The 17057-nt window shown below is 54.4% G+C and overlaps 1 protein-coding gene across 2 annotated transcripts in view; it reads right to left on the reverse strand.

Moving 5' to 3' along the window:
• Positions 1 to 3624, reverse strand: part of Myo7a (myosin VIIA) — a 53808-nt gene extending 50184 nt beyond the window's left edge. Inside the window, exon 1 of one of the 2 annotated variants that reach the window (XM_055623521.1) lies at positions 3511 to 3624. In XM_055623521.1, coding sequence (XP_055479496.1) covers positions 3511 to 3609 — 99 coding nt within the window. In that variant the 5' untranslated portion in view covers positions 3610 to 3624. The remainder of the gene's footprint in view (positions 1 to 3510) is intronic. The other variant, XM_055623522.1, reaches the window with a different exon arrangement.
• Between the last annotated feature and the right edge of the window lie 13433 nt (positions 3625 to 17057).

Here is a 17057-nt window from a genome sequence, read left to right on the forward strand (position 1 = left end):
TCTCTCTCTCTCTCTCTCTCTCTCTCTCTCTCTCTCTCTCTCTCTCTCCCTCTCCCTCTCCCCTCTCCTCTTTCATGCAATATTCCCTGAAGCCACCAGATGGCAGAAGAGGGCACCTAGGAGGCGCTTGGATTCTTTTCCTCTGGAAAAACAGAGCCTCAGTTTCCTGGGATTGCTGGGGTCAACAACCTTCTCTCATCCCGAGACTCTGACCTGTGCTCCCTGTACAGCCCTAGCCCACCCTCACTCACTTTCCATCACCTTGAGCCAGGAAGAAATATGGTTTCCGAGGGTAGAGGGAACCTCTGTGATACCAGCCTCCAAAGCCCATAGGTTTGTTTATAAATGTAACTATTACACGTGTGTCAGGAACCTGCACATGCGCACCTCCTCCAGCCAGCCCCAACAGGGGTCCCTAGCGGAAATCAAACTTCAGTCCCAGGCTGCCTTGACAGAGCTGGTCACGTGATCTTGCCCATGTGACCTCCCATGTTTGCCCTGGTAGCAGCCACGCGAGCATCCCACACCCTTCCACTCCTCCAGCCTTAGCTCAGCCCCTAGCTTCGGGGAGTGAGGCCGTAGCTCACTCACCTGCTCAGAGGGGTCAGGGCAGGGCCAGCCAGAGCCCTGCTGCAGCTTCCCTACCCTTCCACGGCAGGAAAACTTAACCCAATCCAGGCCCTCGCACTGCCGTTCCTAACGCACAAGGGACCCAGCAGTGACGTCAACGACCTGTCTACACTTCCATCACCACATGGAACATTCCTCTCTCCCAAACACTCCAAGAAAAGGTGATCCATTTGGAAAATTCCCTTTGCCTGTCCCTGGCCCAGGCATGGGACCAGAGAGATTGGGGGCCTCCAGGCAGCTTTCTACTTGCCCTTTGCCCCACCCTCTGGTCCATAGCTCCTTACAAAATAGGTCAGTTAGAGAGTTCAACAGAGCTACTGTGGGCAGGAGCTGGGGACTATCTCTCCAAGGAGGCAGCACTCAAGCTGAGCCCTGAATGGAAGAAAGAGTTTCTGTAAGAAGGGAGGAGAGAAGGCCAGGCTCAGGGACCAGTGAAACCCAGTGGGCTGGCATGTAAGCGTTTGGCAGGGGAAGTGGCAATAGGAATCCAGCCCCACCAGGTCTTTCACAGGCCTTGCTGGTGAACTGCCTGGGAGACAGGACAGAGGCCAGGCAGCCTCTATAGCCACCCATCACCTTCCTAGGCCTCCAGGCCCTCCTCCACAAACAGAAAGCAAAGACAATAGTGCCCCTGGAGGGGGGAGGGGAAGTGTTCTCCTCTGGAGAGTCCTGTCAGGTGTGCAGTCACGGGGCCTGGGATACCTTCAGGTATGTGTGGGACACCCTGAGCCATCAGGTTAAGGAAAGCAAGTGCATTCTTGTCACAACCTACAACAAACTGGACCTGGGTTCACAGTGACAGTGAGACTCAATGTAAAATGACTGGCCAGGCACAGCTGAACATCTCTGCCTCCTTTGTGGGAGGCTGCTGTCCTGAGAGCAGCTGCTTTCTGGTCAAGGTCCACAGCCCACAGCAGGGCCAAAGTGTAACAAGGCTAGGAGCAGAGACCTGGTTCTGCAGGAGAGAGTGAGAGAGACAGAGAAAGACAGAAAGTTTCTGAAGACTGACAGGGACAGAAAAAGAGACACAGGCACAGACACAGAAAAAAGACAGAGAAAGGGAGGGGGAGACAGAGCCACACGTAGGAATACCACAGACAATTCTAATGACTGGGGACACATCTGAGAAAGAGCTGGCTGGGACTAAGCTAGGAGGACAGGTTCTGCAGAGGGAGGTAGGGCCCCTTGACAGGCACAGGTTTGAGGCTCACAGAGGCAGGGAGGCCAGAGTGTCCACCCTCCTGCAGTGTTCTGCCCTTTTCTACATGCTCGATCGAGCTCTGCAGAAGCAGATGTGGCTGGCCTGGTCCCTACTCTCAGGCCACTGGGTCTGTGGGAGGACAGAGGTGGAGGACGATGGCCTGGAGTGTCCAGGAAGGAAAGAGGAAAGTGGATCCCAAGGCCTCAACTTCCCTAACTGTCACACCCCTCCCCCTGCAGCAGTCCCCACCCTTACTTAGGGCTTTGTCAGAGGTGTGTGCAGGATGCGAGGGGACCTTCAGGATCCAGTGACACAGAGTTATGGGATACCATCTGACATGCAACCTGACCCAGGTGAAACTCTACCCTCAGGTAGCGTCCCTGGTGGCCATCCTCAGGGCGGGGGGGGCCTCACCCGCCTGTCTGCTGCCAGCCCACCCTCAGCCTCCCCACGACTCAACCTCTTAGAGGCTCCCTAGGGTACGGAGAGCTAGAGCCTCCGAAGGGAGGGAAGGGCCTCACGCACGCACAAGCCTCTCTTCCACAACCCTAGTCCTATAGCTGCTGCTGAGATGCCCGAGACAGGAACACACTCGGAAGTAGAGGCCATAAATTCTAATCCCAGCGCCTCTGATGGTGACCTTTGTGACTCGTGGTCACCTGATGGGGTCCCAGTTATTGCCTGCCCTGCCTTTCACATAGGCCATGAGAGTCCAAGGACAGAGTTCCTTCAGGGCCCTAGGGATATCACTGCTTCACTGCTTCCCTGCCCCGGGCTCACAGCTCCTGTGCCCACCTCCCCTGGTCCCAGCAGGGCCTTCTCCAAGTCACCACACTCTATTCCCTCTTGGCTCTCTCCAGACCAAGAGGCTAAGACAGGAATCCAGGCGAGGGCGTCCCGAGAGCCCAGCCCACAATCCTGGTTACGGCAAGTAGAAGCTCCCGGATCTTTCATGTCTGCACTACATGGCATTGATGCACTCTGCACTGCATCTACATGTCCCCAGGGCACACACACGTGAGCCGGAACAGAGACACACGTGTGCACACAGGCACACGCGCATGCGCGCGCGCACACACACACACACACACACACACAGGCATATTCACACGGTGTGAACTTAATCTCTGAGGCCCCGTGGCTCGCCTGCAGGCCCTCACACAGATCTCTGCCTCCTTCCTCAAAGCCGCATCCTTACTTCTCCCACACTTGCACATCTGGGGCCCTTTCCACATTTCCACGAGACACGTGAGGGTTAGGTTGATCGCCTGAGGGCAATGTGAACGATGACTTCCACAAGACAATAGAGCAAAGCCCGGTATTCCTAGCTGGAGGCCAACTATACTGAGATGCTCAGCACACGGGCTCACATGTGTGTCTCAGTGTATTAAACAGGAAACTGAGGCTGGAGAGGAAGGAGCCTGACTCCAAAGCACCGCTGAGTCATGCTGAGAAGCCCCCCAACACGGCACACACAACCTCACCCTTATGTCTCTGAAAGTTCTAAAGGCTTTGGGAATGTGCAAACAGGAAGCAAAAGGGAGTCTCTCTGGCTGGAGTGTGTGTGGCAGGGATGGGGTGTGGTAGGGGCGATGGTTGAACATTTTCTGGTCACTTCCTCTTCCAGCATCTGTCACTGTAGCCTTCCCAGGTAGGGATGGGGAAAGAGGGTTACTTACGTTGCCTTCGTCATCCACCACCTGGATCTGCCCGGAGTCACAGAGCTTCACCACGGCCCCGATGGGCACGTCGAACTCCTGGCCCGACCTCAGGTCCATCCACACATAGTCCCCCTGTAGGCAGGAGATCCCAGCACAGTCAGCGGCCCTCTCTCCCACAACCACTGAGGCTTGGGATCTGAGCCAGAAGAGGAGGGAGACCCTCGATTTCTGGGAGCCTCGGGTTAGGGCTCACACAGCATCGTCTTCTGTAAGCTGGGTCCCCCGTGCCTTCAGGGGAGGGAGCCGAGGCTCTGGAAGAGAAGGAACTAACAGCACAGGAGGGGAACCTCAGCCCAGGCCTGTCTAAGGCTGTGCAGCCCATGGCTTCTGGACCTACAGGCCACCACAGACTAGGGGCCATGGCAGCACACTGAATCACTTCCTTTTTGCCCTAAAAGCGGACACAGGGACCACCAGGCTGAGGTGAACATTGCAGGCTCCATCAAATCGTTCTAGCAGCGGGTTTTTGTGGGTCCATCACTCTCTGTTGAGGCTGGGGTGAGAGGCCACATCCTCACATCCCTGCTTGTGGGGAGAGCCCAGACCTGAAGGTGAGGGGATGGGAAGGACATTTCCATGTTCCCTGCAGTATTCTGTCTAAAGCTTGGCTCTTTCCTCAGGTAGCTGAATTAAACCCCAGATTCAGAGAACTGGACTGAGAACAGCTATATTCCATCCTGATGCATTCAACAAACATGTATTGGGCACATACTGAGCACAAAGTCCTGGTTGATTTAGAAGGAGCCGGGACCATTATAGAATTTTCATCCTAGTTGAAGACTTCTGAATGGTAACAGTTGAGTAAAGCTCTTCCCAGGACCCCTGTGGACTCTGGGTAGAAGGAAGAAATCTGAAGTGATGGAGAAAAATAACAGGAGAATGACAGCCCCAAGCCAATGTACCATGTGGTGGAGGAAACCTCTGTGCTGAGATCTGAGGGGTAAAGAGCATCCAGGCAGGGAGGGAGAACTGGGAACAGCATGTGCAAAGGCCCTGAGGCAGGAGGGGACATGAAGGAGGCAGTTAGCTGGGGCCCAGGCCAGGACACAAAGGTCCTTGGTAGCCTTGAAGTAAAATATCTGCTTGTACTCTAATTGTACTAAAAAAAAAAAAAGCGTTCTTTTGGAGAAGGGGTTCTCAAGCTCTCCTGGAATATGGGAGAACTTAGCATCTTAACAAGCATATAATTTCACATCACATAAGATTGAAAATATAATAGCCTGGTAAACTGGCTCAGCACAGACCTATGGGTGTGGCGTAGTGGGAACAGCTCAGGGCCTGGAGACGGAAGCCAGAGTTCTAGGTCCTGCTCGCTGACCCTGAACTTCAGTTTCCTTGCCCCCCGTAAAGGGGAGAGCTCAGATATACAGCTCTTTCAGCTTCCCTCTCCCATAAGAACTACAGTGGGCCCTGGCTTGCTCAGGGAGTGAATGGGAGTTAGCACCTGCCAGAGACAAGCCAGTCAGTTCCCAGCCCTGCTTGATCCCCAGATGGCCAGGCCCAGTGGACAGGAGTGTCCACATTCACCGAGCACACACTGGGGGTCTGGGACTCCCCTCTGCTTCCCGTCACCTGCCTTTCTACCCCTCACGGCTGTCCCTGAGTCGCCTGGGCCTGTCCACACTGCCACAGAGCAGCCGCTCTTCCCTGGCCTTGGCTTCCTCAGCCTTTCGAGGGCACATTGATTCTGCACTTGGTGAGGGCTGTGGAGGGGGGGCGCCCATCCTCTGGGGACAGAGCAGGAGCAGATGGAAAGGTGCTGTCCAAGGAGGAGCAAGCCAGGCTGCCCCGAGATGAGTCATGACAGGAACAGGGCCCTGCGAGCCACACATAGGGGTTGGGTTTTCTCCTTAGTATGACATGGAGCCCCCTCCGTCCAGAAAAATGGCACAATTACCGTTTTCTTTCTCAAGACAATGTCTCATGTAGCCCAGGCTGGCAGCAAATTTGATACACGGCCAAGGATAACCTCTGTACCTTAGAGTGCTGAGATTGTGGGCATGCCATGCAATGCCTAGTTTATGCACTTGGGATAAAACCCAGGGATTTGCACATTCTAGACTAGCTCTGACCTCCTGAGCTGTATGCCCCAGCCCCCGCGTTTTCACTTGACAACTCCCCTCCAGCCGCATGGATAACGGAGCCATCTGCTGATCTCACAGCCTAGCAGCACACTCTCTTAGGCGGGGATAGGCCCAGCCTCTCTCCCATGGCTCCTCAGAGCCTGGCTCAGAAAGAGCTTCAGTGAGAGGGGAACCAGGGGAGCAAGAGTGGACGTGAGCATGTGCGTGGCGGGAGTGTAAGCGAGGACACGGGACCGTGTGTGAGGGAGTGGCAGAGTGAGTGTGTTGGATAAAGAGAGTAAGCACAGGACAGGATCTTCAACTAGCGGTGTGGCTCAGAGGTAGAACACTTGCCTGGGGACGCACAAAGCCACAGATAGGCTCTATCCCCAATACCACAAAGGAGAAAGACAGGCAGGAAGAAAGGGAGGAAGAGAGGGAGGGAGGGAGGGAGGGAGGGAGGAAATAGAGATGATTTCTGCCTGCTGGCCCAGGTGTCAGATGACTGCTCTATGGAAATCCCAAGACCTTCCAAAAAGTTAGATGTTCCTCTGAAATTAACTGTTCCACCAGCCTCCATGATACCCTCATGTGGAGAGCCCCCTGTTTCCTCAGAGGTTAAAACATCCCTGCTGCCACTCAGCCAGAAGCCAAGAAGCCCCAAGCTCAGGGTTCTTTCTGAACCCCGAGGGTCATCCCTGAGCAGGACAGGCTGGGGCTCCTGGCTGAGTGACTCCCAGTCCTAAAGACAAGCTGAAAACCTAGGCAGAGGACAGCTGAGAGCCGGCCTTCGACTCACAGGGCCTGGCACACAAAATATTTTTTTTCCACTGAAAGAACATAGAATAATCAAATCAAGACACCTTGTGTGAGCCAGAAATAAAGGTCAAGAGGGAAACTAAGGTGCTCAGAACACACAGCAAACAGAAATGACTAGACTTCTAACTTTAGGCTGTCCCCAGAGGGTTGACGATGCCTGGGCAGAAAGAGCCCTTGTATCCTAAGGCAGCCCAGACATAAGGGCACCTATTTCATAGGCAAAGAAACTAAGGCCCGAGAAGAAAAGGGAACTTGGTGCATTCTCTCATGAGATTGCTCATCAACAAGGCTGGTTGACCCAACAAGGAAGCCACGAATGAGACCTGCTTCCAAGTCCCAACCCTCTAGCCCCACTTCACTGCCACCACATTGCCCAAAGACATGCTGTGAAAGTCTAGAGGACCTCACCTTGCAGTGAAGATCCCATGTGTGACATGGCAAATGCTTTAGTGGGGGCTGTGTAACTCAGGCCAAGGCCAGGCTTTTCCACTGTCAAGTGATTCTCTGGATCAGCGTCTTCCAGGCCCAGGCCCCCCACCTGCCACGCAGACCCAGCTGCAGGGACTCCCTCAGGCATTCTCCCAATCCCCAATTGCTTTCAGGAAGCTTGCATCGAGCCACAGTGAACAAGTAGTCAAGAGATGTGGGTTCCGGTTTCAGCTGTGGCACCGACTCGGCGGGACTGGGGAGCACAATCTTTCCAGGCCCCACTTTTCACCAGTCTTGGAAGAGAAGGATTCAGTGCATCTGAAGAGCCGAGGCCCACAAAACAAGCCATCTGTGCCTGCTGCCTGCCTTACTTGTCTAGGTTTGGGGTCAGCATCACATCCAAGTCCTCAGCCCCCTCCTGCCTCTCCCCTCTTTGGTCTCTGTGGATTGACAGGAGCCTGAATTAGAACTCGGCTCCTCACTCATTTTTCTAACCACCCTGAGCCATTTTATAGGCAGGGAGGTGACCAATGTATTGCCACAGGCGTCTAGAAGCAGTGACAAGATACTAGCCTTTGGTGAGAGAGGGGACCCTAGGCTGCTCCTCTGTGCGCCTCGCAGCGCTTCCTGAGCTGGACACCAGCAAAAAGCTGGGATTCTTAACTTGGTCCAGCTAGCCTGCCCCTCCCCCATGGCATCCCTGATTCTCCAGACAGCAAAGGCCTCCCGGGGAGGTGTGGCTTCTTCGGTCAAGTTCATACCAGAGTCCCCAGTCCCATGCAGCATCCTAAGGCCGCAGTCTCCCGCGCACCTCTAGCCCCTGCACCCCGCTTGGAGTCTGATCGGCTGGGGAACCGAGGTCCAGGCGGCGAAGCCTTTCCCTCCCGGCCCGGGGCTCACCGGCATGACTGCGAAGGTCTTGAGCGCTTGGTTCAAGCTTCGCACCAGAGCCCACTTGCCAGGCGGCGGGGCGCGCGCCTCGCCCGGGTCCGCAGGGCTGCCCGGGGACTCCATGGTAAGCAGGGTCTGGTGGCCGCAGGACGCGACGCGGGCTCCTAATTCACCTAATCCCGCGCGCCACCCGCTCGGGAACCCTAAACCCGGCCATCTGCCAGGGCCCATGGCAACGGCGGCTTAGGTGACGCCCGTGGGCCTGGCGGGGAGGGGGCACTGCGCTGCCGCGACCCCTCCCATGAGGAACCTTGACACCCCCAGATTCCCGGGGTGTTTTTCTGGGACCGCAGCCAGGAAAAGTGGCTTCAGGAACCTCATCTTGGCTGCGGTGTTGGAGAAATTCGGTCTGTTTTCTACAGAAGGAAAAGCAGGACAGCTACAGGGGAGCACAAGCAAACTTGGAAAGGTTTTAGGACTACAGGGAAGTGCGTCTCTGGTCCCATGGCCACCGCTGGGGAGAGAAGGCTGGCAAAAATCTCCCAGAAAGTCCTCTTCAAGGACTCGAACCCCGGAAGAGCTTGTCCAATCCTCTTCCCCAGGACCCTGGGTCCAACTAGGGGTGACCTCGGATCTCAGAGGAACCCTGGAATCCCCAGGACCGCAGGCCACTCTGATGGCTTCGGCTCACCTTACAGAGGCTGGGCATCACCCCCGAGTCCCGGCATCCGAGCAGCATGTGACACCAGGTTCCAGTCCTTGCTGAGCCGGGGGGCCAGAGGCCACCGCCAGTCCCTGATGCTCTCCAACCTCTTGCCCCACCTGGCCAGCTTGTCTGCTTCTCTGCGCAATGTTCTGTCCTTCTCTTCTCTCCTTTCAAATCCACCTGTTTCCCCTTCAGCCGACTTCATGGTCTGGAACTTCCGAAACCCACTGTTCCCTTAGCAGACCCCAGCAGGGAGAGCGAGGAGGACGGGAGCCAGGGTACCTCTCCCTGCCTGCCTGCTCATGAGGTCTACAGGGCGCAGGGAGGAGCTGCTGGGACTTTGGCATACAGTGCTGTCCATGCAGAAGCCTTTGCTGAGAACGCACGCGGAGCAGGGCACACGGGGCCCTGACAACACAGCATGTCCTTGAGTGCCCATCTTGGCGGCATGTACAGTTCTAGACACAGATAAAGGCGTACCACCAGATAAGGGTCGGCGCTGCACCCGCGTCAGTGCTGTGGATCCCGGAGCCAGACAGCTTAGGTTCAACCCCACCTGGCCACAAGCTGTGTTCTTGGGCAAGCTCCTTTACCTGGGGTGCCCATGTTTCCTCATCTGCCTGCTGCAGGATGGGGGCACCATAAAAGAGCTTATGGATTCATGGGTTAAGCTGAGGTCTCCACTATGACCGGTGATGAGAACACTGTGTGCTTGGTGGCTGCTATTGAGTGAGGGCATCGTGGGAGGGGAGACTGCTAATGACATCATCTCCTAGGCCTCCGTGAGGCAAAAGGTGTTCCAGACACAGAGAATGGCACAACGAGCTGCAACCGACAGGGAGAGGGCAGACAATGAATCTAGTCCCTGGGGAGGCCTAGCAGGGAGCTGGGGAGTTGGCTCTGCAGGTGGCACAGGAAAAATAGGTCTGCTCCAGAGTGGCAGAGACAGAGAGGGTCAGAAACTGAGAGAGAAAGAGAGGGTGGAAAGGAGAGGAAGAGGGAGAGGGAGGGGGTGACTCCTTGTAGGCTAAGAATCTTAACTACAGCTGATTTCTCTTCAGAAACTTTGGAGAAGCCAAGCAGTGAGGCAGAGGCAGGTGAATCTCTGAGTTATACGATAGCCTGGTCCAGGCTCAATAATCCAGGACAGCCAGGAATAGAGAGAAACATTTTTTTGAAAAAAAAAAAAAAAAGCAGAAAGACAGAAAGAAGGAAAGAAAAGAAAAAGAAAGCAAAGAAACCACAAAGGGCGGAAGGGAGAAGGAAGGTGTTCTACAAATGTAAACAAACAAACAAACAAACAAAAACCAAAAACCTAGGTGTGGGTATGGTGGCTCAGGCCTGTAAGTGTACAGATGCAGAGGTAAGAGGAGTAGGTGGCCGAGGGCATCCTACCATCCAGAGTGGTTCAAAGACAGCTTGAGCAACACAGCAAGACTCGGTGCTTAAAGATACAATAATAAAGGAAAGAAAGAAGTTATCAAACAAGAACCCTGTGCCTGGTGTCATTGGGGGCAGGGGAGATGGCTCAGAGGTTACGAGAGTGTACTGCTTTTCCAGAGGTTCTGAGTTCAATTCCCAGCGCCCACTCAGAGGTTCACAACCACCTGTAACTACAGCCCCGGGGGCTAGGCACCATGCATTCATGTACCACAGACACATACATGCTGGGAAAACACGCACAAACATAGAAGACCGTAAATAAATCTGAAAATTAGGAACTGTCACGACATGGGTGATGAGAATAACCAGTACTGTATTTTGGCGTGCAATTCTCCCTATTCCCCTGGGACTGGAAAGGCATAAAGCAGTCATAAATTTACGTCAAAATGTTGGACACATAGTATGTGAAGATCTAAGCTGTGAAAACAGAAAACGGGGTGGAGCCCCAGAGGTACAGCTCCTATATATCACTGACGTCACTTTGGTCTTTATGTTGTTACGTGTTTAAGATACTACTTGTAAGCCCAAGGGAAACCATGAAGAAAAAAATCTTTGTAAGTTCTTTTTAAACAAATACTTTTATTTTTAAGAATTTATTTTTACTTGTGTGCGTGTGTGTCTATGATGAGTGCCCAGGTGGGATTTCTGGAGTTTGCTACGAGCTGTTGTGAGCCAGCTACCTGACAGGCATGCTAGGACCTAAATTCCAGTCCTCTTTGAAAGCCGCCGGAACTCTTAACTGCTGAGCCATCTCTCCAGCCCTTAACTTTTTTTTTTTTTTAACACACACATACAAAAGGAAAAATTTAAAAAAAAAAACTCATAAAGGGGAGGAATCAAGAAAGGACTCTCAAAATAATAAATTTTGGGGAAAAGTCAATTAAACACCAAAAAAAAAAAAAATGGCATCAATGAAGGAACTGGTGGAAGAAGTTACAAGACATACAGAAAACAAGTAGCTGAACAGCAAAAGGCCTTAGCAGGGACCCGGGGAATGTAACTCATTGGCTGAGTGCTTGCCTTGCGCGCATGAGCCCCAGCACCACAAAACCAGTCTTGGAGCATGCCTGTAACCACAGCGCTGGGGAGGTGGGGACAGCAGGATCAGAAGTTCGAAGTCACTCTTGGCTACATGGCAAGTTGGAGGCCAATCTGGGGTAAATAAGACTGGTCTCAGCCAAGGAAGCCATTAGCAGTAATTACTTTAAACGTAAGTGGATTAAACACGCCAACTGACAGGAAGAGCATGACAGAATGGCTAGGAACACAGGATTCTACCAAGAGCTGCCTGCACGAGACTCAGTTTCGATCCAAGGTCTCCACGCAGATAGCATTCCAAGCAAACAGTAACCAAGAGGGAGCAGGGTGTTCATGTCAGTATCAGGCCCAACAGATTCGAACATGATTTGCAACAAGGCACAAAGAAGGTATTATAGTGCATGAAGTCGAAATACAGCCATCGGCAAATGGGCCAGAGCTATCTCCAAACCTCCCTCTGCCTGCAAATCTGGATCAAGTTCACATGACTCCCACCCTTGCCTACCACAGACAGGAAAGTCATGTCAGACTGAAACAAAAAAGCCTCCTGAAGATCCTCAAAGCAGCAGTATGCACCACGGAGGCCCGGGTTCTTGCTTCCGTTGTCACCCGGCCCGACCCCTCTGGGATGTCTTCCTAGAGATCTTGGTTAGAAGGGACTCTTGCTACAGTCCCATAGCTTTCCTGATACTGACTCCCAGGCTTCCTCCTGTCCCCCTGGGATCTGGCTGTCACACTTTTGCTTCCGGTTCACACTCAATTGGGCTGAAAACTGCTCCAAGGACACAGGAAACAGTCTGCATCCTTGATGCTCTGGGTGGAATGGAACCAGACCTCAGTGGAGCTCTGTGGGGATGGGAGACGTAGCCTCAGACACCCTAGGACTCCTTAGGGACCCTGTCTAACTCATAAGGCCAAAAAGACAAGGGGAGTGCCCAGACTGGCAGCAGGCTGCCCAGAAAAAAAAGCTTCTATCCTGCAAATGCCACCCAGGTACACCTCTCCTCCCCCAGGCCCTTTGCCTGTTCTTTGTTTTAGCCTGTGCCCCTCCTCAGGCCTCCTCTTCCTGACAACTGTCTCTCCATCAGCATCCTTGTTCCCTATCACGTCCAGGCCTGCCCAGCTTATGTTTCAATGACTCTGCTTGAGCCTCAGTTTCTTCTCACGTGAAGTAAGTTGAGTTCCCCACCTCAGCTTCGCTGAGTCACTTAGGATGATGGCCATAGATACCACTCCTCATTGTCCTGTGAGTGTCCTTTGTGCCTGGAGCCCTGTCACGGCTTAGGACGTGGCTAGGCGTGAAGGGAGGAACGAATGAAGGATGCGCGAGTTGAGTGTGTGGCTCAGGAAGGCTGAGGTAGAAAGCGAAGGAAAGAGGATGGATGAATGACCCTTCATTGACGTAGCAGGGCAACCCTCACATGGAAAAAGAAACACTGGATCCTTTGAGGTCTCCTGAGAGTTTCCCATCCCAAACAAAGTAAGAGAACACAGCACGAGGACACATCACAAGGCCATTATCAGCAGGTGTGCGACAGCTGACCTCCATGGAGGTCTATGTCAAGCCCTGGCTGGACAATTTATTAGCATGACAGTTTACTCTCCAACCTCCGACAGGCAGGAGCTACCTACCATCAGCCCCTTGCAAAGTGGTGGTAGCAATTAGCCTACAGCCTCACAGCTGGCGAGCCAAGGAGTCAGGAGTCCAGCTCAATCCTTGCATCCAAACAGTGTACCGTCAGCTGAGCGTTACTCAGCAGCGAACACTCCTCGCAGTGAGAGGGCTGCTTACCCAGCTGGGAAGCCGAGGAGCAGGAGGGGGCTGCCCTTGTTTCTAGGACTCTGTGGAGGCCGAGGCAGTCAGAAGTGACACAGAGTCCAGGATGACAGGAGCTAAGAGGCTGCCCTGAGGCCTGAGAGGATGTAGCCAGGCAGGAGGGAGAAGCCAAGGTCAGGGGAGTGAGTAGAGGGTGACACAGGCAGGAGGGCAGGTGAGGAACAGAATCGGCAGTTCAGGGCTTACAGACTGGGACAAACTGGCCTGCTCAAGGTTCCCCCCAGCATCATCGGAGTCCAAGATGGAGCCTGCAGAGTGGGTTGGCACCCCCACCCGAGGAAGGAAAGACGTAATAGACGGGTATGGCCCGTTCTAAAGTGGATAGTGCCGTCATTCACTCATAGATCTCTCCTATCAGGTCCCTGCAGGATGAGGCTGGTCACCAGTTAGAGGTAGTCAGAGGCAAACAGCCAAGTGGGAGTGGGGTCAGGTCAGGTAGAGGCCTGACGAGAGGCCCTGGGGGAACACCCCTGAAAGCTATGAGAACCCCAGCTCTTCCTTCTGGTGGGTCCATGTTAGTCCCCATCCATTAGCCCCCCCAAAGCTAGGCTTTGGCTTTTTCTGATGGACCACTGAACAAGCTCTCAGCCCCTAAAGATTTTCCTAATCAGGATCAGTAGCCAGCCTTTAACACACCAGCCCCATGTGGCCTTGAGGCTTCTAGCCAAGCAGCTCCATTGGCCTCTCATAGCCTGGGACAACAGGAAACCGGTGGCTGAGGTCCCGCAGCACCGAGCTTCACAATCCTAGGGCCCTTGCCAGGCCCACCTGGCCCACTGCCTACATTCCGGGCTCCCACTTTGGAGACCAAGAAGCTCATTAGAGTCTCAGGCTGGTCACGGGGAAGGGCTGAGGATAAGAGACCAGAGTGGCCCTGGGGAGGCGTAGGAGGACTGGAAAACCCAGCTGATGGGCAGCACCTTTTCAGCTTCCTGAGGAGCTCCAGCTTAGGTCCCATCACCCCAATTCACTTTTGTCCAAGGTCTTCCCTAAGTAAACTTGCTAACTGCTTCCCCAGAGACCTTCCTCACCGGGACCTTAGCATATGCTGTTCCTCTGCCTGGTATGCCTGGGATTCAGAGAAGTGGACGATGCCCAGAGACCCAGGTCAGTGAGAAAAGAAAGCTGCCGTGAGAGGTAGGGAAGCCTTCACATCTGGGCTTTGAAGACTAAATAGCAGTTTTCTAAGAGGGAGAGCTGGAATCAGTTTCCATGGCCAAGCACATAGAGAAGCAAGCGTGGAGGGTGGCTCTGAGAAAGAAAGGACGAGGCGCACTCACCTGCTGGAGAATAACCATGGTCCTACGTCAGAACTCCTGCCCGAGGAAGCGACCAGACACAGTTCTGTGGGAAGAGACCACACCAAGCCCTGAGCCCAGGCAGCTCTGCATCTGCGAGGCCACCTAGGCTTTCCCCTCCCCGACTCCTCACCCTCCTCACCAACTCCTCACCCTGATGTCTGTCCCTCCGATCACAGCTCAACCTATGTGACTGGTGACAAAGCCTCCGTTACTGTCACTACCTCCGCTGCCCAGAGCTGCTAAGCCTTCCTCATCCAGACTCCCAAAGGGCTCCAAGAAAGTAGCATATTTAGCCCCACACCAGACACGAGGGCAAAGCTGGGAGAAGGACCGTCACTTGCCCGAGGTCATACAGCAGGGCAGGGAAGATTTAGGATTAAGACTTGGGCTCTGGTCCCAGTTCAGGACTGTTCTGGGAGCAATAGGTCACATGGCATATCGGTCTAACACCTGCGTGTTCGTGGCCCTCCTCTCCTACCTCATCCAGCATAGCGTAGGCCCAGAAATAGGCTCCAGAGAGAGTGCTCCACTGAGTGTGGGCACCAGAAGCGGCCCCAGTCCCTAGGCCCTGGGGTGAGGTCCCTCCGTCCCTGCCTGGCCTGGCCCCCCAGTGCGAGCATTAAGTTTTCACAAGGGCCCATTCAGAGGACTGGGACATCTGATCCTCTGCCCACAACACGGCTGACATCTGAGCCCTGACCCCCAGGCCCTGGGTCTCCATAGGTACATGGTCCTGCCAGAGACCTATACCAGCCCAGGGACTTGGCAGGGGAATAATTGCAAGAGCAGCAGGCAGTGGTCAGGAGGGCTGGCACCTGAAGAGGCTGCCTGGCCCCTGCTTCATTCATGCAAGTGCAAGGCTGCCAGGACAGACCCGGACCTTGGAGGGTGATGCAGGGCAGAGCTGAAGACGCATGGAAGACCTCGGGGCTCTTCTATCCAGCACACAAGGCTCTACCTCTCCAGCCTCAGGACATCCTATTTCTAAACTAAGAGCGAGACTGTGTGTAAGATTGTTGCTTTTCAGATTGAGAACACAGAACCATCTTTTCTTCTAGGCCTGTGTCTGGTTTCACCTTGTCCCCTCAGCGACCCTGGCTGGTGGCCTTCATATTCCCAAGTCACAGATAGGAAATGTAAGGCACACAGAGAGGAAACAACTTGTGCAAGGAGAGAAAGATTGCCAGAGAGACAACCAAAAAGACAGAGAGAGAGAGAGAGAGAGAGAGAGAGAGAGAGAAGCACCTTGTTCCCCTCAGCCCCACCCCCATCTTCTTCCCTGGATCTGGATGCCCCTGACCCAGGCCCTGTGATCTCCAGCTGTCCTCTCATGCAGGGCACAAGCCTCTATGTGCTTGGCTCAGGACATCTTTCTTTTGTAGCTATGGTGGCAAGGCCATTATAGGAGTCAAGTCCCTGGAACTGTGGTGCTGTGTGAAGCCCTGGCTAACCAGCAGGGTGTGGGGTATGAGCTCCAAAGGAGGCCCCAGCCTGTGACTCCTCCCCTGTCCAAAAGTCCCATCCAGGGCAGCCCATCCTTACCTGGGTCTTATCTGCACCCTCTGAGTAGCAACCTCCCAGCTTGGGGTCAGGGGCCACAGGCCAGGAGGACTCTGGAAGCTGAGGCTAGAGCCTGCAAACACTCTGCCCCAGCCTGAGTCTTGCTCTGATGTTGCTTCTGGGGTCCCCCTGGGCTTTTCTGTTTCCTGTTGTCTCTCTGGGTCACTCTCTTTCTTTCTGCTCAGGGCAGCTGTCCAGCCTGCACTGCCACCCTCCCCTCTCTCTCCAAAGCCTTCTCCCAGGAGGCGGAGCCCTAGAGGGCCTCCAAGGTCTGGATGTGGTGACATCAGCATGAGGGGCGGGCTGTGCTGGGGCTGGGACTAATGTCCAGAGGCTTCTCAAGGCGGTGTGTGAAGCACTGGCTAACCAGCAGGAACGGAAGGCACAGAGGCCCCGGAGGCAGTGCTGGCCGGTGTGGAACTCGGGTCTGGGGTCACCGTCTGGGCCTCTGGTTGTATGTATCACTGCCTGCCATCTCTGCGTGGTTGGACTCCTGTCCCACCTTGGTCATGACTTTGCTGGGTCTCAGCTCACAGGGCCTCCCCCGCCCCCCATGCGGCTCCTCTCCTCCATGACAGGACTAGAGACCCTATAGACAGGCAGGCTTGGCAACACCTGCGCCCTTGTGGGGTAGAACATCCAAGGCAGGACTCCGCAAGACATGTTCCCATGTGGCTCTAAACCTGCCCCCACAGCCTGTTTCGGGAGTCTTGTCTGGGCTGTTTTCTGATTATCCAGACATTTTGCCAAGCCACCTGACCAGGAGCAACCTCACAGAGACTCGTCCCATGTGAAACAAAATGTGTGATTTTAAAAGGGGGTGGGGGGAGTGAATTTGACACAAAATACTCATAATAGGTGAAGAAAGTGGGCTGGAGGACTCCCTCCTGAGACCTGACCCTCTCTCCTTCCCACTGGGGGTGAGGACGCTAACGGTCCAACAGCACCACCTGCTGGGCAACATCAACGGCTAGGAGACTAAGGCTACAAGAGAGGGAAAAGGCCTCTGCCGATCAGCTTCCTCAGACCAGGGTGCCAGGGAGCAAGGGAGCCCAGAGACCAAGGACAAATTGCACCCAATGCAGCCCTCCCCCATGGGGCTGTTCCTACGGACAGACACAGAGTGGGGGAGACACAGGTTGGAGCACCAGAGCCCGGCTGGCAAGGTGAACTGGGGCAGGTGTGCTTTGTTGGGGCAGAGGTGCACGGTGGGAAGACAGTGGGCGAGAAAGTGGCTTGGACCCATAACTGAAACACTTTCTCAACATCCAAACTCGGCCAAGCGGGTCACCCAACCCAAGAAATCTAGAAATCCTTTTCAGTTTTGTTTCCCTAAAGCAGAGCGTCTGAGAGCAAGCAGGCTGTCAGAGATGCTCAGTTGTCTTGGAGGCAGAAAACCAAGTCCCCGCATAGTGGTC

This window comes from Psammomys obesus, unplaced genomic scaffold (assembly GCF_907164565.1).
Source record: "Psammomys obesus unplaced genomic scaffold, mPsaObe1.curated_primary_1811, whole genome shotgun sequence".
NCBI classification, from domain to species: Eukaryota; Metazoa; Chordata; class Mammalia; order Rodentia; family Muridae; genus Psammomys; species Psammomys obesus.